Source organism: Phyllostomus hastatus, unplaced genomic scaffold (assembly GCF_019186645.2).
Source record: "Phyllostomus hastatus isolate PE091 unplaced genomic scaffold, TTU_PhHast_1.1 phas_scaffold_585, whole genome shotgun sequence".
Taxonomy (NCBI): domain Eukaryota; kingdom Metazoa; phylum Chordata; class Mammalia; order Chiroptera; family Phyllostomidae; genus Phyllostomus; species Phyllostomus hastatus.
In genome coordinates this window covers 2,787,291-2,810,926 of record NW_025334037.1, presented here as the reverse complement: position 1 = coordinate 2,810,926, position 23,636 = coordinate 2,787,291, and the positions used below count along the sequence as shown (strand labels likewise).

The 23,636-nt window shown below is 49.8% G+C and overlaps 1 protein-coding gene across 2 annotated transcripts in view; it reads left to right on the top strand.

Annotated features, from left to right (window-relative positions):
• Window positions 1–23,636, top strand: part of GALNT18 (polypeptide N-acetylgalactosaminyltransferase 18) — a 322,614-nt gene that overhangs the window by 285,835 nt on the left and 13,143 nt on the right. For both annotated transcript variants that reach the window (XM_045825818.1, XM_045825817.1), the window contains one exon: window positions 22,708–22,872. In XM_045825818.1, the coding sequence (XP_045681774.1) occupies window positions 22,708–22,872 (165 nt within the window). The remainder of the gene's footprint in view (window positions 1–22,707; window positions 22,873–23,636) is intronic.

The window sequence follows — 23,636 nt, the reverse complement described above, 5'->3', positions numbered from 1 at the left end:
AGCCAGCCCTGCAAATGTGACTGGTCTCTTCAGCCCTGCATTATCTGGAGCCTAGTTGAGCTGGAGTTATTTGGATCTCTTTATTTATTGGCCTCTGAACTGTAGCCTTGCATTGTTCCAGGGGCCATGGTTCCCAGAGGATGCACAGGAAGTGGTACCTCTGGGTGGTGTGGTGGGCCGGCCCTGTGATGGCCCTGTTCTCTGCACTCCCTCTGGGCAGCAGTCCCTCAGCTCCTCCTTGTGGCAATTCCATGTCCAGGGTGCAGGCTGGTTGTCTGAGGGGGTAGTTCTTGCTCCAGGGGACCCAGGTCACTTGTGAGTGACAATGCACTCACAAGCTTGGGGTGAGGCAAAGCTGGGGTCTAGTGCTAGTTCCACCCATACCACATGTGTGATCTGGGCAAGTGGCTTCCTCTCGCTAATGCCCAGTGATGCTTTCATCTGTGGATGCAGGACAGCAGCATACCCTGAATTACTGTGAGGGTGCTCATGGTCTGTATATGACAATGCTTAGCCCAGCATCTGGACATCATGGTAGCTGTTATTATGTCACACCGAAGGGCAGCCTCTCCCAGGGTGAACAAGGGGTGTACTTGAGCCTGGGATGAGTAGGGCTGACTACCTGCAGCCATGCCTCCCCCTCCCCGACCCAGGATCCCCAGGGCTGAAGTGGCTCCCTTCATCCTTACAGCCCTTGGAGGCATCCATGGAGACCAGGTGCCCACTGCAGCCGGCCTTCCTCCCAGGGCTCAGGAGCTCCTCTCTGACTGCTCCTCAGTAACTGATGAGTGAGTGAGTCATTTCATTACTGAAGCCTGCAGTCTTGCTCCTTCCCTCCAGCCCCACTGAATGAATGTGATCTAGCCTGCGCTGGGCCAGCAGGCTGCTTGGGTGTGAACCCCTGCTCAGCCACGTCTCAGCTGTGTCGCCTGGGACAGGATACTTCATTTCTCTTTACCTTAAATATCTGTAATTTAAAACAAAACACGCTTCATAGTAAATGTTACTTAACTATGTTATTTTTTGTTTACTAATATACATTATGTTTATATAAGACGTGTGTTTATATGTAATTATTGTGTCAGTCTCTCTACACCTTCCAAATGTCAATTCACTTCATCTTAAAACCACTTTGTCAGCTTATTCCCACTTTAAAGATGCTGGCTCAAAGACATAAAGGTGTACCCAAGTCCCCACTCCTAATACGAGGTGGAGTCAGGCCCACGGAGCTTCAAACATGGGGGCAGGTGTAACTGCGTCACACCGAGAGTGTCCTCTCCTGGGTGAGGAAGGAGCTGGAGGCTGGCAAAGGTGCTCTCTCTCCCAGCACTGCCTCCTTCAGAGTCTGCCTGCTTCCACAGGGCGGGGCTCCCTCTCCATCACCCTGCTTTTGGAAAGCGCCTTGTGTCCACATCCTTTTCAGTCACTACACGTGGAGCAGAGCTGGTGGCCCCAGCGCATCAGTTCAGCGTGGGGTGCAGGTGCCCAGGGAGGGCGTGGGTGGGTGTGCTGGGCAAAAGGATGTGGCTGCCGCAGTGGTGATCTTCTCTTTCGAGGAGTGACGGTGAACTCAGGGCTGCTCCCTTAGCTTTTTTAGCTTCAGCGCTAAAATAGGAGCTGCCTGATTTGTTATTCATTCCACATGATATGTTCTTCACGTCCAAACTCTTCAATTAGAGTGCTAAACAGCGAGTTTTGCATGACTTTTATTAAGCTCCCACAGGCTGGGAAGAAGCAGTCATTAGCAGCACCACAGTGGGCCAACGTTGAGGAAAGTGGTTCTGGCTCACTACCCAGAGGGAGGCTGAGCCTCCCAAGCTGCTCCCACCATTCTCCTCAGAGCTTTGCTCCTCAGCCCTCTCTGGACACGAGAACAGGTCCCTAGCCAGCGTCAGAGGAGCCGAGTTTGGATCTCGTGTTGGCCCTGCTCTCTCTGACAAGGCGCTCCACCTCCCTGGGCCTCAGCTTCCCGGTCAGGAAAATGTCATGGGTGTGGAGGTTTAAATAAAGTAACAAGTCCCTATGTGCCTGGCACCAACACTGACATAGAACTGGGCTCAGTGACGTTAGTTTCTTGTTCTAATCAGGGAAATCTGTCAACATTTTTTTGAGAGCTTGCTAGTCTGCCCAAAGATAATAATACTAACAACAGCTTACATTTAAGCATCTTTTTTTGCACGTACAATTTCAGTTAATTCTCTCAGCAGCCCTGGGAAGTGGGTTCTGCTCTCACCTACTTGTACAGGGGAGAAAACTGGGCCTCAGGGCACAAAGTTACCACGTGGGAGGGCCTGGCTGCCTGACTGTAGAGCCCGTGCTCAGAGCTGGACTCAGGACTGCCTCCCTGGTTTCATTCAGTATGTGGCCTCTGCTCCCAGGACATTCTCTGGACACGGGACAGGACAGTGAGCCTCCCCAGTGGGGTATGACGAAGCTTGGCCTCTGGGAGGTGTCAGAGCACACTTGCTGGGTATGTAAAGGCTGTAGTGAGAGGTCAGGGGAGGGAGCAGCTGAGTTATCCAACCACTGGGCATGCTCTTCTTCTTAGAATGTAAAGGAAGACTGAGTCTAATTTGCAGTTTTCTCCCTGGAAGATCTTGTGGCAGGCCCCTGAGACTGGGCTGAAGGAGATTTGAAAATGGCCCCCCCCCGCCCGCCCCACTGACACCGCCCTGCCCAAGCACCCCGGGCCAGGACGCACAGGACACAGGCAGCCAGCTCTCTCAGCTCCCTGACTCACGAGGGCAGTCTGCATGTGCTTCTTGCTTTTGGGGTCCCCGCTTCCCCCCAGGAACTGGGGCAACCATCTCCCTGTTGGAGGACATCTAGTCTCAGCATTGCAGGACCACTGCATCAGATCCAAAGCTCCCCACTTTCCCCACCTCTTATCCGTCAGGTCTCAGCCTAAGACTACTTCCTCAGGTGGTCTCTCCTGACCACCCCACCTACGGTGCTCTAACTCATTCTCCAATCTCTGCACCAATCCCTGCATCATAGCTCTCGTATTGTATGTACAAATGTGATCATACTCACAGTGGCTGGCTATATGTGAATTTGTTTACTTGTTGAATAATGGTCTTTCTTTACCACTAGATCTTAAGTTCCCCGAGGGCAGGCATTGTGCTTTGTTCTCCAGCACATCCACTATGCCCAGCACACTGCCTGGCTAGGAGCAGGCGCTCGTGCACCTCTGGTTGGTAAATGGATCTGTCTGTTCAACAAGCTGGTGAGTTTTTGAGTAAGTGAAGAGAGTTTCCTAACAAAGGCATCCTAGCAATCTGCTCAGACACACTGGCTTTGCCAGTTAACAGCCTCAACCCAGAGCCTGATTTCCCATCTGTAAAATGGAGTAAAAACCATCTGATAGCAGTTTTATGAGGATTAAATGGAGAGATACACGGGGTTCTTAGCCCTATGCCTGGCACACAGTAAGTCCTCAACCAATATGTTGAGGTTGCTCTTACTTTTATTAGTGGTGTTAGTTATTTTAGTCAAGGTGAGGTCTGGTGGGGCCTGTACCTCTTCCTTTAGTCCTGATATCTTTTTTCCTGGAGACCCAGGGATGGGAGCATGGGAGACGTGCCCTGTTCCTCTGGGATGGAAGCCATTTGCTTGATTGATGAGGGCCAGCCACCGTGTGCATTCGGGCAGGAATAGGAGACACCTCCTTCCATCTAGGCCTCTCCTGCCGCCAAGGCTTGCTGGCACACGGAAGCTGGCCTGCCTTTTCATTTGACTCAACTCCCAGGTAAGAGAAATTCCCCAGGCGAACCCCAGGGTTCTCCTAACGGCAGGGCCGCATTGACTGATACTGCTTCCCACACCTACCTTGGAGTTTTCTGTAACGTACTCTCCACTCCAGACGGCCTTGGAGAACTGCATCCAGGAAAGCCCAGGACAAGAGCAGTGAACTAGCAACAGAGGATTAGTTGTAAGCATTCTGTGTTAGGAGGGAGTCTGCTCTTGAATAGCACAGGTACAACCCCCCACCCCGCCCCCCACCCAGGGACTTCCTCTTTTATTTAATTGGAGCAGAAAGTGGGGAGGTTTTCTCATAGTCCATGTGAGTGCTCTCCTGCCCTTTGCACAAAATACAGACCCTCAAGTAGTGGGTGGCATTCTGCACTGCCCCTTGCTGCTGTTTCTCAGTAGGGCATCAGTGGCATTTTGGGCGGGACAGTTCTTCCTTGTGTGGGACTGCCCTACTCAGTGGGAGGCACTGCCCCTCCCTGGGCAGCAGTGACCCTGTGGGGCCCAGACATCCCCGTGCATTTCAAAGGGGCCCTGGAGGAGGTGGTGCCACCACTAGCTGAGAATGTGATCAAGAAGAAGCATAAGAAACTGGGCCTGGGATTTGGGAATAGTTGGTGGCACTGAGTGGGGACATCTAAATGGTGTTTATATCAGGGCAGCTTAAGGATGTGCTTATTTATTTCAAGAAAGTTCCTAAGTAGATGTGTTCAGAATATATCACAGGCATAAATGGATTCTTAGATTTGATTTTCCCAGCTAACTCCATTGTCCCCACACTGCCTTTGTCCCAGCTGCTTTTTCTGAAATCTGTTTCTTGCTGTGCATTAGTCCTGCCAGCACAGAACTTTAGTGGAGGCTTTGAGGTTAGCACTGTGTTATACTGGACATGTTAGCAGAGCTGGGCCCTCTAAATCAATCACCAGAATGGCTTTCTTTTTTTTTTCTTGCTCAGACATACAGTATTAAATGCATGAATGCACGCACGTGTGTGTGTGTGTGTGTGTGTGTGTGTGTGTGTGTGTGTGTGTGGTGGGGCAGGTTGGCTCAGGAGGAAGGACACACTTAAAAAAGAAAATTTTATAGCATTTTTCTCTGCAGGAAAAAAGGACTTGCTGGTCTTAACTTGTGTAGAACTGGGCTGCAGAACACATTTACATCTCTGCAGTTTCTGTAGCTCCTTGGAATATTCTGGGCCATTCAGAAGTCACTCAGTCATACTGGCCTGGGGTGTTATAGGTGCTCAGTAAATGCACGCTGAATAAAGGAATGAGGACATTCATGGAAAACTAAAATCTTTTAAGTGATGCTAACAAAATGGGCTGAGTCAGTGTTCACTCTCTCAGTCCCTCTGGGGGCTTTAGGGTGGCAAGTTTCGCCGACACCTGACCCTGGAAATGAGGACAGTTGATGTCACAGGAGTGTTTTGTCCTCCACGACATATGTGGTGGTTGTGGAATGTCTGGGAGGATGTGGTAGCAAGAGGGCCTTTGTCCAGGGAAGTGAGTGAGGAGGTGGAGCCAGCGAGTGTAGACTTCTTCTACTCCTCCTCTCCGGAGGTCACTACCAACGGACAGAGAAGTGGGCCAGCCACCAGAAGGGGTGTGGTGTTGAGAGAAAGTGTGTGTCCTGATTTGATTTTGAAGGAAAGCAATAAGGGAACATCTTTTGAAGCTGAGAGAAAGCAGTCATTAGAGGAACAGACCGAATGTATGTGGAGAGAATGAAGCAACAATCTGGGAGTGGGGACTGGGCAAGGACAGGAGGGGATGGGGTCCAAGGCCAGTGGGCATGGCCCTGGACTGCGAGAGAGGGCCTTCTGCCTCTGAGGCCTGAGGGCAGGATGGAGGGAGGTCCAAGAGGAACCTCCAGGCTGTCTTGCAGGTAAAGCCGGAAGGGTCTGGTTTTGTTAGAGTGTGGAGAAGCTTTAGGAAGTCTGCTAAGGGGAATTGGCTTGGTGGCTGAACAGGCTGAAAGCAGGTGGTGTGGGGGGCCAGCTAAAGTTGAAGACCAAGAGGCTGTGGTGGGTCTCAATTGCCCACTTCTGTGATTTTCTTGGTTAGCACCTAGCATCCAGGGAACAGGTGTGGAAAAGCTGAACAAGGTTATGGAGGTGAGATTTATAGGGTGTTGAAGGCAGAAAGAATAAGGAATTACAGACCTGCAGGTGCTGGCAAGGGGGTAGTTGAAGGAATTTGGGAGCAGCCTTTCTAAGGACATGGAGACTCCAGGAGGAGACGAAAGTATGGGAGGAAAGGAATAAAGGTTATTATTCCAAAGGTCTCCATTAGGTTGATGAGCAGACATTTGGAAATTGAGGGAGTGAGCTATCAAGCCTGCTTGGTAGTTGGGTGAAAGTAGGGAATGGAGGATAAGATTTCAGGGGGGCAACAGTTCCAGGCACTGAGAACCAGGGTCTGGGTGTGAGTGGCTGAGGTGGAATGCAAGTGGCTCTCCCTGGAATAGAGGCCACGGTGCAGGTTGGCTCATTCACTGTCTGAGACCCTGAAGTATTGCCCAGTGGAATGTAGAGGAAACTGTGAACCTGATGCCAGTGACCTTGATGGATGTGACAGAGTGCCCGGGACACACTCGGGTGAGAAGAACAAGGGGGCCAGAGCATGATGGTGTCTGCCATCAGAGGTTTAAGGAGGAGATTTTTTTTTAAATGTAATCCTTATTTTATTTTTTCCATTACCATTTAGTTCCCTTATACCTCCATCCCCCCAGCAATCACAGCACTGTTGTCCATGTCCATGAGTCCTTTTAGCTTTCTGCTGAATCAGAAGAAACTATTTTTATATGGGGATGGTAGAGCTGAGGTATAGTAGGGGTGCTGCAGGGAGAGGAGAGTGTCAGGTCCAATCTGTGTCCCTGATGGTAATAGCACGCAAAAGTGGCACTGTCCCCTAGGAAGAGCCATTGTGGTAGGGACAGGAGGAGCCCCTTTTGGTTAGAAAGAGCTGTACTTGCCATGGCTGGTGTGGCTCAGTGGATTGAGTGCCAGCCTGCAAACTAAGGGGTTGCCAGTTTGATTCCCAGTCAGGGCACATGCTTGGGTTGTGGGCCAGGTCCCCAGTAGATGGCGTGTAAGAGGCAACCACACATTGATGTTTCTCTTTCTCTCTCTCCCTCCCTCTCTTTCCCTCCATGTAAAAATAAATAAGTAAAATATTTTTTAAAAAAGAAGAAAGGACTGTTCTTGAAAGATACTGCGAGTTTGATAGGCAGTTTGAGAAGACTCATGAGGGAGGGCAAAGAAGCCAGGGGAAGAACAGAGTATATTAGGACTTTAGAGAGGACAAGAAAGCCTCATAAAGACAACAAAAATTAAATTTTATGTACACACTTAGGCCCCATGGGAACTAGGAGGTTAGGGGAAAAGGGGTGGTAGAATCAGTTTGGGGGGGAGCACATCTCCGTACTGCGGCCACTGCAGCCACCCTTGCTTCCCAGCTTTTGTGTGCAGGACAAAGCAACCACTTCAAAGTTCATTTTGTCCTCACAAGAGCTGAACCACTTCCCCCCACCACATCACCCTGCATTCAGTCCAGGATCAGCAGAGCTTTGTGGAGACTCCACTCTGCCAGAAGAAAGGAACAGAGTCCAGCTGCTGAGGAGAAAAGCACAGTGACTTTGAGTGGTCAGGGAAGCCTTCCTGGAGGAGGAGCTGAGCCTGTACCATGAAGGAACCACAGGATGTGTGGAGTGAAAGCAGAGTGGGAAGAGCACTTCAGCAGTAGGGGCACAGATAGAAGGGGTGGAATCCCTTCTTTCCTTAATAAAAAGGAAAGATATTGCAATGGTTGGGAGCTGGGTTTGGCGCCAGCTGACTTGAGTTCAGTTCCTGGCTCTGCCGCTTACTATCCATTCCTTTCCCTCTAATTCTGTTTTCTCACCTAAAAATGCAGATCATATTACCCCACTTATCCAGAGTTATTTTGAGGATTAAATAAGTGTATTTGTAAAGCACTTAGCATCCCTGACATTTAGAGAGAGCTCATTAAATGGGAAATATTATTATTATAATTTTATTTTTTTCAATCAGGAGAGAAAAAAGGAACAGCAATTTGCTGAACACCTACACTCTGTGCCACATGCTTTACAAACACACCTGTGGAATGAGCCACCTGCAACAGAACACGTTTGCTGCATACTGAACTATCCCAAAATTTAGTGACTTACTTATTTATCCATTCATTTAGCTCAAGATTCTGCAGGTCAGCAATTTGGGCAGGGCTGGGCTGGCCCTTTCTTCTGCTAGTCTCAGCTGGGCTTACTCTGGCATCTGTGGCCAACTGCTGGTCAGCTAGTTGAGCCGGCTGCTGAGGCCAGCTGTCAGCTGGAGTGAGAGAGCCTCTGGGCTACACTGTCCAGTAGGCCAGCCCCAGCTACTTCACATGATGCTGGTGACTGGGGTGTCTAAGAGAAGCAAGTGCTAGTGTGTGAGTGCTTTGTTTATGTCACATTTGCCATGGAAATTGTGCCATTGGTCAAAGTCACAGGTCAGATTCAAAGGATAGAAAATAGACTCCTTTGAAAGGAGAAGGTACAAAGTTACATTGCAAAGTGGTTTGTATGCAAGGGTGGGGAAAATCTGTGGCCATTTCCATAACCTATCATAATACCCTATTATGTTCACTTTGTATCATTTAATTCATTCACTCATTTGCTCATTCATTTATCCACCCCAAAGTATCCATTGAGCACCTGCCTTGTGGTACAGCAAGGAAAGGAATCCCTACAAAGAGCGGCCCTAGTTTTCTAACACTTTCTCTGTCATAGTGCATTGTATCTGTCATTGGTCCACAACATCCAGGGAAGACAGAGGCTGGACCTTCTTTCCCCATTAAAGCAGTTATCCTCTTCCCAGGAAAGAGGGAGATGGAGATAGAGATGATTTTGGAAGAGGCAAAATAAAGAGATTTATATGTGCAAATTAAAATCAGGCACCAATGTGCCATCCACATGAAGTCTCTTTTTCTGGGCTAACTTCTCCCTGCTGGACCTTAGCCTGCAGGTTTTACTATCCTGCTCTTTCCTCCCATCTTTCTGACCACTGAGATTGCTGGTGAGTCCAGACTCCCATTGTTGTTATGTTAAAATCTCTGTTACACATGCACACCCACTCTCTCTGAGAAGGTTCTGAACTCTCAGCTCAGTGCAGAATAACTATTGTCACGAGCCCTCTCATTGCTCACAGGGCCAGGTGGGCCTGGCACAAACTGTGTCCTGGGGGTTAATATTGAGGACCTTGTGCTGCAGAGTGGATCCTGTTCTATCCAAGCTATTAAACCTCAGGGCTCTATGGAGGGGGGTATCAAAGATACTGGTCCAAACCTTGGACAGAGAGAAGCTCAGAGGAGTGTTAGAGTAAGAGAATGAAACAGGTACCAGGGAGGGAGCCTGGGTGGATTTCTGAGCTAAAGTTAAGGGCCTCTGGTATAGTTTCCTATTCATGTGATCAACCAGTATGCCATGAGTGTATGTGTGCATCAAGTAGTGGGTTAGATTGGGGTCTGCAACCCCTGGGCCACTGAATGGTACCAGTCCAAGGCCTGTTAGGAACTGGGCCACGCAGTGGGAGGTGAGCAGTGGACAAGTGAGCAAAGCTCCGCCTGTATTTACAGCCACTCCCCATTTCTCACATTATCACCTGAGCCCCGCCTCCTGTCAGATCAGCAGAGGCATTAGATTCTCACAGGACCTTGAACCTTGCTGTGAACTACGCATATGAAGGTCTAGGTTGCGTGCTCCTTATGAGAATCTACTGCCTGATGAGCTGAGGTGGAGCTGAGGTAGTGATGCTAGCACTGGGGAGCAGCTGCAAATACGGATTATCATTAGCAGAGAGGCTGGACTGCACAGAAACCATAATAAATCAATTGCCTGCAGACTCATAGCAAAACCTTATCAGTGAGTGGCAGATGACAAGTAAGCTACATCTGGTGACAGGCTTTAAGTTAGAATCTGACATTCATTTTAGTTCGTGCATGGCCCACTCATTATTTTATTTACCACTTCCTTCCATGTCTCTTTTCCGCACCACACACTTGTCTCAGGCACAGTTGTGGTGAGCCCACCTGGCTAACCCCAGCCAAAATGAGTAAGAAACAAACGTCTGACCTGTCTGTGAACAAGCCAGGTGAACTGACTTTGTCCACGCTAAAAGAGAATCAACTGCTTGAGGTCTCAAATGACGGTGGCCTTAAAAGTATGCTTGAGACAACTTCAAATCACCATACGTTCTGGATTAAAGTCAAGGCAGAATATCCTGAGGTTGCCACAGAAGCACTGAAAAGCCTGCTTCCATTTCCAACATTCCATCTTTGTGAAGCAGGGTTTTCTGCAGTGACAGCAACCAAAACAAGATTATGGAGTAGACCGGACATAAGCAACACATTTCGGTGTCACTGTCTCCCATCACCCCCAGATGGGACCATCTAGTTACAGGAAAACAAGCTCAGCACTCCCACTGATTCTGCATTATGGTGAGTTGTACAATTATGTCATTACATATTACAATGTAATAATAATAGAAATAAAGTACACATTAAATGTAATGTGCTTGAATCATCTGGAAACCATCCCCCCACCCTGGTCTGTAGAAAAACTGTCTTCCAAGAAACTTGGCCCTGGTGCCAGAAAGCTTGGGACCACTGGGTTAGATAGTGGAGGTACAAGAGTGAGCAAGACAAGCATGATCTCTGCCCTCAGGGGACTTGGAACCTGATAGAGAATGGCCAGTATTGAAAGAGCATTACTAATGCTAGCACTAACCAGCACTGAGTCCGTAGAATTCCCTGACAGCCCTATGTGGTAGGTACCATATTGTCTCCTGCTTTTACAGAAGAAGAAATTGAGAGCATGAATGGCCAAGTAATTGTTTGTAGTCATACAGCAAATGAACTGATGATGGCAGCTTGAATCAGGATCAGAGTTAGATCCAGAGTTAGTCTGTTTTGAATCAATGCCCTCCCCTCTACCCTCACTAGGTCAAGTCCCCTTGGTATGTATTTCTCAATCCCCTTGTACTTTTCCTTAAGAGCATGCATTGCATTTGTGATTCTATTTTGTGGGATTATTTGGGGAGGGAGCACAGCAAAACTGTCAGTCAGTTCAGGCTCCACTGTGCTCCAGTAACAGATGACCTCAAAACCTACGTGGCTATATAACAAACATTTCTCAGTCATGCTACATGTCCAAGCATTTTCCCACCTTATCTTCCTTTTGCTGTGCCTTGTCAAAAGCAGCTGATAGTAACAAAGGCACACTCTTCATCTACAGCTCAGCTCATTTTCCATGTGATCCATCTACTAAGTTATTGCAGGCAACTGTTTTGCCAAATGTGTTGCACTGCATAAAAGAGGTTGCTATTTTTCCAGCATCCAGAGATGGCCCCTCACCTCCCACCTCCTGGCCCCAAAGTCAATGCCCCACATTTTAAGGTTTGGCATCACTCCTCCTCTAACATCGATTTCTTTATCATTCAGCTTAGACCGATGATCCCCACATTGCAATGGCTTAAAACAGGAAATGATTATTTCTTGCTGCTGCTTCATGGCCATTATGGTTCAGCTTCAGCATTGTGCCACTTTGTCTTCTTCCAGGACCAAAGGGGCAGCCCCCTCTGGGATGCTGCCAGACCGATGGTAGCCTCCATGACTGCTCTTAAAGCTTCTGACTGGAAAGGACACGTCTCTCCCACTGACATTTCGTAGGTTAAGGACACGTGGCCCAGTCTGACCTAACAACGAGGGGGTGTGTAATAGCTCAGTGGGGAGGGGAACACAGAGGGGCCTGACAAGATGGAGCAGTGCATCCATCCCTTAGAGGAGCTAAGGAGCCTGCACTGCCTGTCACGCATCAATGCGGGGCTGGCAGACTGTTTTGCTTGGGTAAGAGGAATGTCAGGACACTTTTCCTCAGCGCACTTGACATGCTCTATCTTAGCTGTTTGTCAGTGAGTGGACACAACTTGTGGAAGACAAGCAGACAGCTCTAAGGGGCTTTGAGCAGTACTTTCCAGAACAGGGGCCCAGATGGCACCCAGCAGCCTGCTAGCAGGTGTTGGAGATTTTTTGAAGACCACCCCATGATGAACCAGTGAACTGTATTGGTTCATTTCAGGGAATGGGATTATTATCAACAATAAGAATTGAAACAAATTTGGGTAGCTGGAACAATAAACAAAGAGAAAACCTGGGGTGATTCATTTTGAAGACTCAAAGGGAGGGTTGACTGGTGGAGGCAGGAACGGGGACAGCTCCAACTGCCTCAACAGTAAAAGTTCACGGACCTCCTCCAACTAGACAGGTCTTAGCTGCTGAGCTGCCTCATCTCTGTCTCTCTTAATTTTATGTTTTAAATTCCTGGGAGGAGAGAGCCTTCTTGGCCTACTACTGGTGAGAGTAGAACAGTTCTACTCTCACCAATGGGCATGTAGAGTCACAGAATACAGATCATTCAGGGTCTGCCCTTGGTCAGAGCCATTCTCAGAGGAGAAGGGTCATTGTTAAACCTTGAAGGCCAAGTGCAATGACATCTCCTGCCCCTTCACAGCTTCCTGCCCTGACCCTCGGTTCTGCACCCTCTCGTCTTGTCTGGAAGCAGCACCCATCCAGTGCACACACACCCTTCTTCCTCACGACAAGGCCAGTTCTTCCACTGCCGGGGCCTCACCCGCCACCTTGGCATCACTAGTGACTGGGCCTCCTCTGCAGCCTCTCCCTCAGCAGCGTGTTTCTGTCGGAAGCAGCCTTTGCTTGTAGCCCCCGTCTGTGTCAGAGGGCTCTGCTGGAGAGAGCTACCAAGACAAGCGCCTGCGTCAGGCAGCCAGGCTGATCCTCGGGAGTGCAGGCCAAGGGCAGGAGGAACAGGGAGGGGCAGCCACAGCAGCACACCCCGGCGAGGGCTAAGGCCCAGGCGGGGGCAGCTGGAAGCACTGCTCCCTACAGACAGACACAGGAGGCTACAGAAAAACAGGGCTCGGCCAGTGACCCCAGTCCAGGGCATTCATTCTTACCCTGAACCACAGTGATCTTATCTCCCCATAACTCAAGCTTTCTCTGCAATTCTCATCATCTCCACTTCTACCCAAATGCTGGGTGATATTCACATACTCGGCCCACTCCCAGGGGCTACTAAGGCTGTGTGAACCTCCAGGCTCACTAGCTTTCCACCCACCGAAGAAAGCACGCTGACATGCAAATCAGTGAGCTATTTCCTTATCTTGTGAAAAAAGTTAGGCATTTATAAATTCAGTACTTGAATTATTAAAACAAGTGACTTGCTTCATCATAATGAATGAATAAACCTTATACACATACAACATCTACATTCACCCTGTGGGTAAGGACCACTGGACTATGTGACTTAATGAACATTTTGCCTCATCCCCTTTGGTGTTCTGGAAATGTCTCCTGTAATGTTTTGTATCAATCACGACTCTTGTTTGCAAGTGACAGAACCCCAACTCAACCCAATTTAAATGGAAAAGAAATTTTATCATCTCATGTAACTGGGCAGTCCATGTCTGGCTCTGGTTCAGAAGCTTCCCTGATTTACCTGAGGGAGAAGGCTGCAGGTAGCGCTGGGCTCAGAGCCTTCCAGCTTAATCCCACAAACAGAAAATCCCAGGAGGGACTTTTATTGGCCCAGGTTGGATCACATTCCCATCCTGGAAGCAATCCCTGAGCCAAAGCAAGGGACTTCTCTGACTGGCCAGCCTGTGAAACATGCCTACCCTTATGGCAAGACTGAGGCAAAAACGCTGTTATAAGAAAGCAAATAAAACTCAGCATCAAGAGTCCTGCAGCCCTCGTATCTGGTTTGTCTCTGATCTCGCAGTGGTAATTCACTACTGCTCAAGCCTCAGTTTCCATGCAGGATGCCCAGGATGACTCCTGTCACCTGGCTCCCTCCTGGGGCAGACGGACTTACAGGGAAACATTAAACCCTGGGGACACCAGGAGCTCAGCATGACAGCAAGGTGGCAGATTAGAGTTGCTGATCAGACTCTTTGGGCTGCACACAAGCCCCCAGCCAGTGATAGGGAGATGGCTGACACCTGTGCTGTGGGCACAAGGCCTAGAATGCAGCAAGGACACACAGAGACAGGCAGCTATGAATCTGGCCCCACCCCTCACCCCCGCCTGGCAAGAGTGCCAAGCAGCTGCCTCCCCAGCTGCCCAGTTCAGGTGCGCAGTGGGGGACCGAAATCAAGCCTAGCTTTGCCTTTCCTATCGTGTTCTGTTCAAAGACAGTTCCTTGGTCCAAGCGCTACTTTTCTTCCTGCTGCCCTGCAGGCCCACAGCTCAGCTCTTCCAGACTGGCCTGCAGAAGTGGCCCTAGTCACCTCTAGGCCAAGCTCTCTTTCCAAGACCCTTGAATGTTTTTGACTCAAAAGATTTTGAGAACCCCTCAGATGTGCTGCTAAGCAGAGGGACAGTTGACATGAAGTCATGGTTCCCACTTCCAGAAGGCTGCTTTCCCAGCTCTCCAGCCCCAACCTGCTTCCCACACGCAGGGTCTGCTGTCAGCCTGGCCACGAGGCTGTTCCCTGCACCCTTCAGCATGACTGTCTCCCCACCACACTGAGAGCTTCTCCAAGGAGGGTGTGTCTGCTCCCCCATGCCCAGCTCAGGCCCACACCCTAGAGGGCACAAAGGAGTGTTTGCTGGATTAAATTGGATCAACTGCTGACCACGGGCTGATTGCCAGTTATGAATCTCTCTCCCAACCCTGGTGCTTAGCCTAGTCTGTTCCCCCTCCTTCAGGGAAATGGGCTCACAGTGGCAGTTCTGTGCTAGGGACCTGGCTTTCCACAGTCCTGCTCCTTTAGAGTTACAGCAAGCAGAACCTGTATCAATGTTCCTGTCCCTATGTCTACCTGGTTCTGTGGTTAGTGAGCATAAGATCATTTTAGAAAGGGCTGCCCTTTATTCCTGATTTAGCATCAGTGCCCTGCAGCCCTCAGCACAGTAACTAACCTCTGTGTCGAGGGGTTAATGACCAGTGACCAGACCCTTAAATCAGCCCGCCCTAACTGCAGAGGGGCCAGCGATGGTCATTGTTGGTGAAGAGCACAAAGAGCCCATTCCCAGCACATTCCGTATTTTGCCCTGTGTAATGCACACCCATGTATAATGCACGCCCAGGATTTGGGCTCACACGTCCAGGAAAGTCTTTTGTTTTCTTTTTTAATTCATTTTTTTATTTACTTACATTTAGAGACTTGTTCTTTGTATTATAAAGGAATTTTAGCATTTGTTTTTGAGCATATTATGGTACAAAACATTTTATGTAACAAATAATTACAAAACACAAGAACAGATACAAAGTATATTCAGGCACTACCCATGTATAATGAGCATCTTTTTTTCCCCTCAAAAATTTGGGCAAAAAAAATTGTGCATTATACACGACAAAATGCAGTATTATGGATGTCACAGCCACCACTCTAATGAAATTTCATAAAGCAAGGGTCTGCTCTTTCTCCACCTACCCCCCACCATGCCCTTGTCCCCTCCCTGCCCCTCCCCTGGGTGTTTCCACAGGCCTCTAGGCCAGTCAAACTCAGGATGCGGGATGGGGCCACGGAGATCAGGGCTGTGGGGGCGGGGCAGCTGGGCCCTCACTGGGGCTTCTGCTGCCCTCCAATGAACACCTCTGTCCCCACTGCCATGTTCTTGCTCCACAGTTCCTGTGGCCAGAGTAGGAGTTATCAATATTCAGTCTGCACAGCTGCATTTTATGGATCAGGAAACCAAGGCCCAGAGTGACTTCCCAGCCAGGAAGTGAGGGTGGAGACCCACCCGACTTGGAAGCTCACGTTCTCTCTATTCCCAGGGCCACCCTTCTCCTACACCAGCGGTTCTCAGATGTTCACTCCCATCAGACTCACCTGAAGAGCTTGTTAAAACACAAGTTCCTGGACCCTGCTGTCAGAGTTTCTGATCCAGTAGATCTGCAGAATTGGGTACAAAAATGTACATTTCTAACAAGTTCCCAGGCAATGCCGAGACCACATTTTGAGGACCATTGTACTAAACAGCAGTGCTTCTCAACTTCCTGGCCACTCTCATCAGAGTTATAAAAACAAAGTCCCTGCAAATAGGGGATCCAGCCATCCCCCCAAAATGAGAGGGAGGCTTGGAACCTGGGAGGTCTCGGTGCTGTCTCTGCATTGCTGTCTCTGCATTCCTCCCTCAGCTGCTCTGTGTCTCCTGCATACAGCTGGTGTCTAACCCGGCCGCACAGTGGAATCACCTGAAGCAGAAGCCCATGTGGAGGCCCTGCCCCCTGAGATTGTGATCTGTGGGTGTTGAGGGTCTCCAGATGATCCCAATGTGCAGCCACAGTGGAGAGCGTTGCACTGAGGACTGTGTCCTGTCGATTCCTCTGTCCTGCCCATTTCATTTGCTCACTCATCTTCTCTTCCAAGGTCCAGTGCACATGCCCTCCTCCAGAAAGCCCACCCCATCACAGTGGTCCAGCCCACAGGTTGTTCTTCCCCCTATTTTTTGCTAACCCCCCTATTTTGACACTTTGTAATCACCCCATTATGTGCGATTTTTGACCCCTAGACTGTGTGCCTTCCACAGAGTTGGGCTTCTAATGCTCTGTGGACTGTAACAGCCCCTAGGACACAGATGCCTTTTGAGTATGCAAAGAAACGACCATGAGGACCCTGGGTCAGCCTGGGTCACTTTGCCCATGAAAGCACCCTGCAGACGGAGTTGTTTCTCCCCTGTGCTGAGTTCTAGAACCTCTTATAAAGAGTGTCCCACGGTGACTCTGCCCTTGCACCCTCCTCACCGCTCTCCAGGCTGAGGAAGGTTGTAGCTGAGGACCACCACTGCCCCTCCATGCTCTAGCAAGAGGATCTCTAACAGTCTCCAAGATGCCTCACTCTTCAAGGGCCCCCACAGCATAGGCTGGCAGTGTTGCCAAGGAAACAGCACTTAATGGGGAAAATAAAGCTCCTCAAAATCTACATGCTGGGTGTTTGGAAGAGAACTGGTACCTCAGTTGTGTCTTGAAATGTTTCTATTATCAAGTAATTTAACCAGCCAGCCCCATTTTGCTCCACACACATGGCTTGTCTAGGAGGCCCTCCTGCCCGCTCCCTCTGCCCATCCCACGATTCTCCCACCCCGGGACAGCTCAGCCAGGGGATGGCTCTGGCTCCGGAGTTTCCAGAGGGGCTAAGGCATCCTGAAGTAGCTATGACGTCTGGATAGAAGAGGGGTGGGGTGATTGAAAAGTATGTAAATTGGTCTTATTAAAGAATGCAAGAGAGCTGGTGGGAAACAGGAAGTCAGAGCTATTCCTCTGAACATTTACAAATTTCGTTGGTGGAGCAGAAGCTAAGAATGGAGGTTTACTAAGCCTTAAGGTCCCCCTCCCAGAGGAATGCATCTGTTTCAGCACTGTGCTTTTCACACTTTTTAAACCTTTCATTACCTTTTCACTCTTTGTCACCATTTGTTTAAACAAAATGCTATGTGAAAGCCAAATGTAAGAAAGACAGATCTTCCTAGACTGGGCTGGAGAGGGCCCTAAACCCCATCCACCAGTCCGGGTCCTCCCAGACCTGACCCCCTCAGGGGCCCCTGAACACAGTTCTTGGAGCTCCCAGGGCTCAATGTGAACAACCTGGTGGACATGGCCCTGGTAGTTCTGCTGCTGGTTCTGAGGGACAAGTGAGTTCAGAACGGTTCTGAGGGAGCCACACTTCTGTGCCTGAGCCAGTTTGGGACTTGGTTGAAGGTGGTGCCCAGCTCCAGCCCAGGCTGAGGGAAGGCCCTGCCACAGGCTGAGGACCCAGGGAGTGGGATGCATGCCCTGAACTGCCAGGGACTCAGCCTCCCCCAGAACCTCCCCCAGGGCAGCAAGGGGAGAGGGTGGCCGTCTACATGTGCACCTGGTGAGGTTTTGAAACTCTCTTAGCCTCAGTTTTCTAGCCTTAAAACTGGAAGGTGACCACAGGTATGGAAGGTACCTAGCAGAGGGCCTGGTGTACAGCAATACGAAAATACGTGTGTTTTCCTCACTCCCTCCCCTTCCTGAGGCAGTTTCATCCTGTCAGTGAGGTGATGTTCGATACCTGTGAGGGTGGGTCCTGTCCTCAGTCTCTGAGAGAGGCAGACCCATCTCCATGCCTGCCAGGAAGAGGTGGGATGCTGAGGACACCTGACAGGTGGTCCACCTTCATCCTGCAGCACAGGGACTGTTGCTTGTCCTGGAGATAAAGTGACAGAGCAGGGGGAACCTCCAGCCCTGGGGGTCTTTGCCTGGCCCAGCCTCTGTGGCCCTGAGGGCAGAAGTGTGCTTGAGTGGGGGGTGGCGCTGTGGGCTGGATCTCTAGCAGGCTGTCCAGCTTAGCTATTAACACTTTACTTCTGCCCCCAGCCTGAGGGAGAGGAAAATGCCACCGGTGAGACCTGAGATCAGATGCATTTGTTTTTTCACCTTGCCCATGATTTTTGTCTTTCTCTTGTAAGCATCAGAGTGAAACATGGAGCTGGGGTCTGTAGCCCTGCCAAGCTTTCTGGGCCGTGTGGAGAATGAGTGGAACCAATCGTTTGCAGCTGAGGAGGAGCTGGCTGCGTGGTCAGGATGTCATTTCTGTGTCTGGCCAGGATGTCGTTTCTGTGTCTGGCCAGGGGATGGCGTTGTAAAGTGCCTACAGACAAACTAACATTTCGTCCTCCGCCTCTGACGTGAGTTGCAGAAGGGATGTTGTCCTCAGCACTCTGTACCATCTTGTGTTATGGGCCTTTCAGTAATGTCCGCTCCAGGCCCCTGCTACTACTGCCTTAGTCCAGGCAGCCCTCGTGGCTCAAAGGGATCACAGGGAAGCTTCCAAGCCAGCCTCCCAGCCTCTTTCTCTCTGGCCTGGCCACTGGACTTGGAGTGACCCGAGGGAGGGAGGTGAGTGAGGTGAGAGGTCATGCATGGCTCTAGAGTCAAACTGCCTCCGTCTGACTGTCAGCTGTTCTCCATCTGTATGACATTGGACAAGTTACCTCATTCTCTGTGCCTCAGTTTCCTCATCTGCAAGATGGGGATAAGAATAATAGCACTTGTCTCATTGAGTTATTCTTAGGAATCAGTGGCATAAAGCATATAAATTATTTTATATCTGACAGGTAGTAAGACCTAAAAGTATTTCAGCTTTTATTGCTAGCAGTCTAAGGCAGGGGTTCTCAACCTCTGCTGTCCTGACACTTTAGACTGGGTAATTCTTTGTTGTGGGGGCCGACCTGTGCACTGTGGGATGCTGAGCAGCATCCCTGACCTCTACCCAATAGACGCCAGTAGCAGCCTGCTCCCTGCTTCCATCACGACAACCAGAACTGCCTCCAGACATTGTCAGATAGCCCCTGATTGGCAGAGCTGCCCCCGTTGATGACCACAGTTCTGAGTCATTTTGTCCTTGAACCTTCCAGGCTCCCATCACTCAGAAAGCATAGCTGCACTTCCTGGACCCGTGGGCACTCCAGTGGGGCATCTTATACTAAACTGTTCTCTCTTCTTTTTGTTCAGGCCATTAATTAATTCAGTTCACTACTGGCTGGGCTTCTGAGGTGTCCAGGTGACACCTGGATAGATTCCTCTCTGCTGAACCTCCCTGTGACTGGCTGCTTTTCCAGTTACACCGCTCAAACTACACTTTGTTGTTGGCTCTTTAAATAACAAACAACTGTCTGTCCCATTATGATTTTCCCAGACGCCGGAGCAATAAACAGCTCTGATGACAGCTGTACCAGGTAGTAAGTGCACACATCTCTCAAGCATCTCCCCCAGGCGCTTCAGAGCAGCTAAGTGGGTACAACTGATTCCAGCTATTACCTGGGTGGCCCCTTGTGTCTGTGGAGCCTGCATTGGAAACCACAGGACAGGGATTAAGGACAGGGTAGCAGTGACTGGCTCCCTGACTGTCCTTGCCTTGCCCCTGAGCCTCAGGAAATCTGGGTCCTGGCATACAAGGTGATTAAGAGCTACACTCTATCCCCAGTGGGGAGTGTGGTACATTCAACCCAAGGGCAGAAATAGCTGTACATCTTTGGGAGGGAGCCCAGGTGGCAGGCTGAGGCTTGCACATTGAGGGAAGGCTTTCTGGAGGTGCTGAGTTTTCATTTCTGTCCTTAAAGTAACAAGAGCCAGGGGAGGCAAGGGGAAGAAGAAGAGACTTGTGCTAGTGTGATTTGGGCCATGGTTTCCTGATGTGTTAGTTGCCCCAGCTTGGCTGTTGGATCCTCCAGACAGGATCATAGCTTTCTCATCTCTAAGAACCAAGTTAAAGACTCTTTGTTGTTGAACGGGTGGGTGGGTGGATGGATGAGATGCTTAACTCCATCTATTGAATTTCCTAAACCTTATCAGTTATCAAACTCTCCCTCAGCTCTAGTACACTGGAAGCCACAGCAGGTCATCGACTTTCCTCGGTGGTCAACTGGAAATCCAGGCCACACGAGAAGGGTATCAGGAGGCTGAGACAAAGCCAACTTCTCACCCAGTTTAGGTGTAGAATCATCTCCCCTTGCCACTGTGTTCTGGTCACATTCCACATTGAAGCCAGGCATTCTGCCTGTGGCCGCTGCTCAGAACCTTGGTCACTGTGATCTGTGGGAAGAATCAGTAAACTTGAGTAGTTTCATTGTCGATTTCTGTGGACTCACCAAACCTGATAATTTGTAAGATTACCTTAGAGAGCAGATCCTCACCATAATGAGTGTCTCTGTCTGTCCCACTAGACCTGCTCTCCACTCTTCTCCTTCCTCCCTGAGAGGCTGACTCTGTGGACTGTTTCAGTGGGCTCCCGTGTTCCCTGGCTTCCAGATGGGCTCTGCCAGTGGGCTGCTGGTCCAGCAGAAGAACGGAGTGGGGACGGGAGGTTGCATCAGGGTATTTATTTACCACCACTCGCCATTACTCCCAAATCTTCCTCCCTGAATCTTCTCACGAGTCAACCTTCTCTATCAATACATAACTTTTCTTTCATAGGTTCTGGCAACTCTCTCTCCTCTCATTCCTTTGGGCCTCGGAGTGGTAACGGCTCCATGATACCATCCTCAGGGGACTATATTATCCCTGTGGTGCCCTCACACCCACCTGCACCATTGAGAATTGTGTATTTAATATATCCTTGGTGGCTCCCCTATGTTGAGTGTACCATCTGTTTCCTGTTGGTGCCTTGACTTACACCCTGGCCTGATGTTCTTCTTAGGTCTGAAGTGACCCTGCCTGTCTCTCCACCTCTTCCCTGGCCTTCTAAGCATCGGGAAGAACGTGGCCCTGAAGAACCACCCCCTACTTACCCCCCTCAAGTGCACTGCCCTTCTCACCCCATGGTCCCTCTTATGCCCTGTACCCATGTTTGAAGAGTCATTGTCAACCACCTTCTTTCACTAAAGCAAGAAATACTTAGTTTTGCCATTTGGAATGAATCACAAATGTTTACCAGTGAGAATTTTTCAGTAGATCAAGATAATAAGAGGGCCTACCCTGAATTCTATCCTAAAGCAAAAAAAAAAAATGTGCTATCTCGATTTGCCCAGAGGTCTGATTCCAGGTGGGGGCATTACTTCCTTCAGGAGTGTGGAGAAAGGGCCCACAAAGCCGTGTGACTGCCCACGTAGAGCCCTGTCGGGAACCAGCACTCAGGGAAGTGACTGGAGACTTTGGAGGCCAAGGGTCATGTGGCTTTCCTCTGCACTGGGGCCAGCAAACTACAGCTGTGAGACAGCCTCCATTTTTGCAGATAAAGCACTACTGGAATGCAGCCATTCCTTGAGGTGTTATCTGTGGCTTTGTTCATGCTACAATGGCAGAGAGGGGTTGATAAAGACTGTCTGGTCCTCTGTGCAGAAAACAGTTAACTCAGCAGGGACTGGCCCCCTTGGAAGGGCCTGCTTACAAGGTCAGCCCTTGACTGACATCTGGGAACTTGGATTTCAGGAGAGTTCCCACCATTCCCACACTGATAAGAGTAGCTCACTGGACCTAAACTGACTGTATAAACAATACCTGCTTTCCTTCTGGAAGTCTGGAATTTCTGTAACATACCAGGCAGAGACTGCCTACGTGACGAGCCCCCAGTAAAAACTATGGGTGCTTAGTCTGTAACAGCACTTCCCACAGGCTGACTCAGCTCATTGCCAGGGGAGTTCTGTGCACCCTGTGCAGCCACTGGGAGAGGACCCTTGCCTGGAGCTTGCGCCTGGTTTCCCCAGACTTTGCCCCATGTGCCTTTTCCTTTTGCTGATTTGGTTTGTACCCTTTCACTATAACAAATCACAGCCATGAGTACCACCATATGCTGAGGCCTGTGAGTCTTAGCAAATCATTGAAAACTGGGGGTGGTCTTAGGGCCCTCTCAATACACCTGCAAAAGCCAAAAATATCTGCCATCTGCCCCTTTAAGGAAAAGTTTTCCAACCCCTACTCTATAGTCTTAGTATGGATGGAAGTTTCCTGTTATATATCTCCCATCCCACAAGACTCTGAACTTACTGACATTGTGGCTCAGGTCGTTTGCTCTGTGGCTACTGGCCATGCACAGTATCTTGCAGAAAGTATTTATGGAGGGAGGAAGTCAGCAAGCCTGTAAAGAATGGATTCAAGAAGTAATTTTTAAAGAGTGGGTAGTAAAATCAATTTAAAAGGTTTTGACCAATATCTTTCAATGGAAGAGTAGAATAAAAAGTAGAGTGGTTTGCATATAGGGAGCCTAAGTTTCATTTCTTGAAAAATTTGTTTCAGTAACACATGTGGACCCGATGCTATACTGGGTCATAACGTAAAAGGGTTTCCTCGTGTCCACTGCAAGAGAAAATACCTGAAGGCCTCCGGATTGTGATCTCTTCACCAGGTTCTTGGGGAGAAGCCCAGCTTGCCCTTTCACCTCTCTGGTCGTTAGCGATTAACCTCGTTCTCCCCTGCCCCCAGAACGTGTACTACACGAGCAGCCAGCAGATCCACGTGGGCATCCTGAGCCCCACGGTCGACGACGACGACAACCGGTGCCTGGTGGACGTCAACAGTCGGCCGCGGCTCATCGAGTGCAGTTATGCCAAAGCCAAGAGAATGAAGCTTCACTGGCAGTTCTCTCAGGTAACAGCCCAGAGCTCCGGGGGAGAATGAGAGCGAAGGTGATGGGGAGAGGGGCCGCCCAGGCCAGGCAGGGTGTGGGAGGAAGGCTGTGACTCCAGACAGTTCTTGGGGTTTACTGAGCATTTACTACATGGCAGGGGTTTCACATACATTAGCTCATTGGCTCCTAATATGGGCTCTGAGGGAGGTTATTATTATCTTGTTATTGCTGTTTTATTAACACTGTATTTAATTTCTAGATATAAGGAAACAGGCTCAGAGTGGGGAGTCACCTGTACAAAGTCACACAGCAAGGGTCAGGGCTAGGATTTAAGCTTGGGTTTCTCTGGCTTTAAGCCCTCAAATTTCTTCTACATAAGCCCCTTCTCAGGAGGTGAAGCCCCAATGTCCCAGGTATAGACAGTGCTGGGTCACCTCTGATCTGTGACACCCCTCTGCCTCCCTCCCAGTAGGGGTCGCTCTAGGGGCAGGTTTCCACCCAGGGCAGTGTCTCCAGGCCATTTTGTGAAGGGCAGTCTGCTTCAATACAGTGGGAAAGGAGGCGGGGAGAGGACCAGGGATTTCCTGGAATAGCTCTTGGAGGTCAAGGCCCAGCCAGGCACCTGCTGCTATGGGGACTTTGTGTCACCTGGATACACATGTTCTTGAACTAAAGCAAGCTTCCTGGCCCCTTCAGAGGCCTTGCTCCTCCCAGGAGCTGTGGCATCACCAGGGAAATAAAGTTCCACGTGTGGGGCCTTGGCCCCACTGTGTCCACCCTTGTG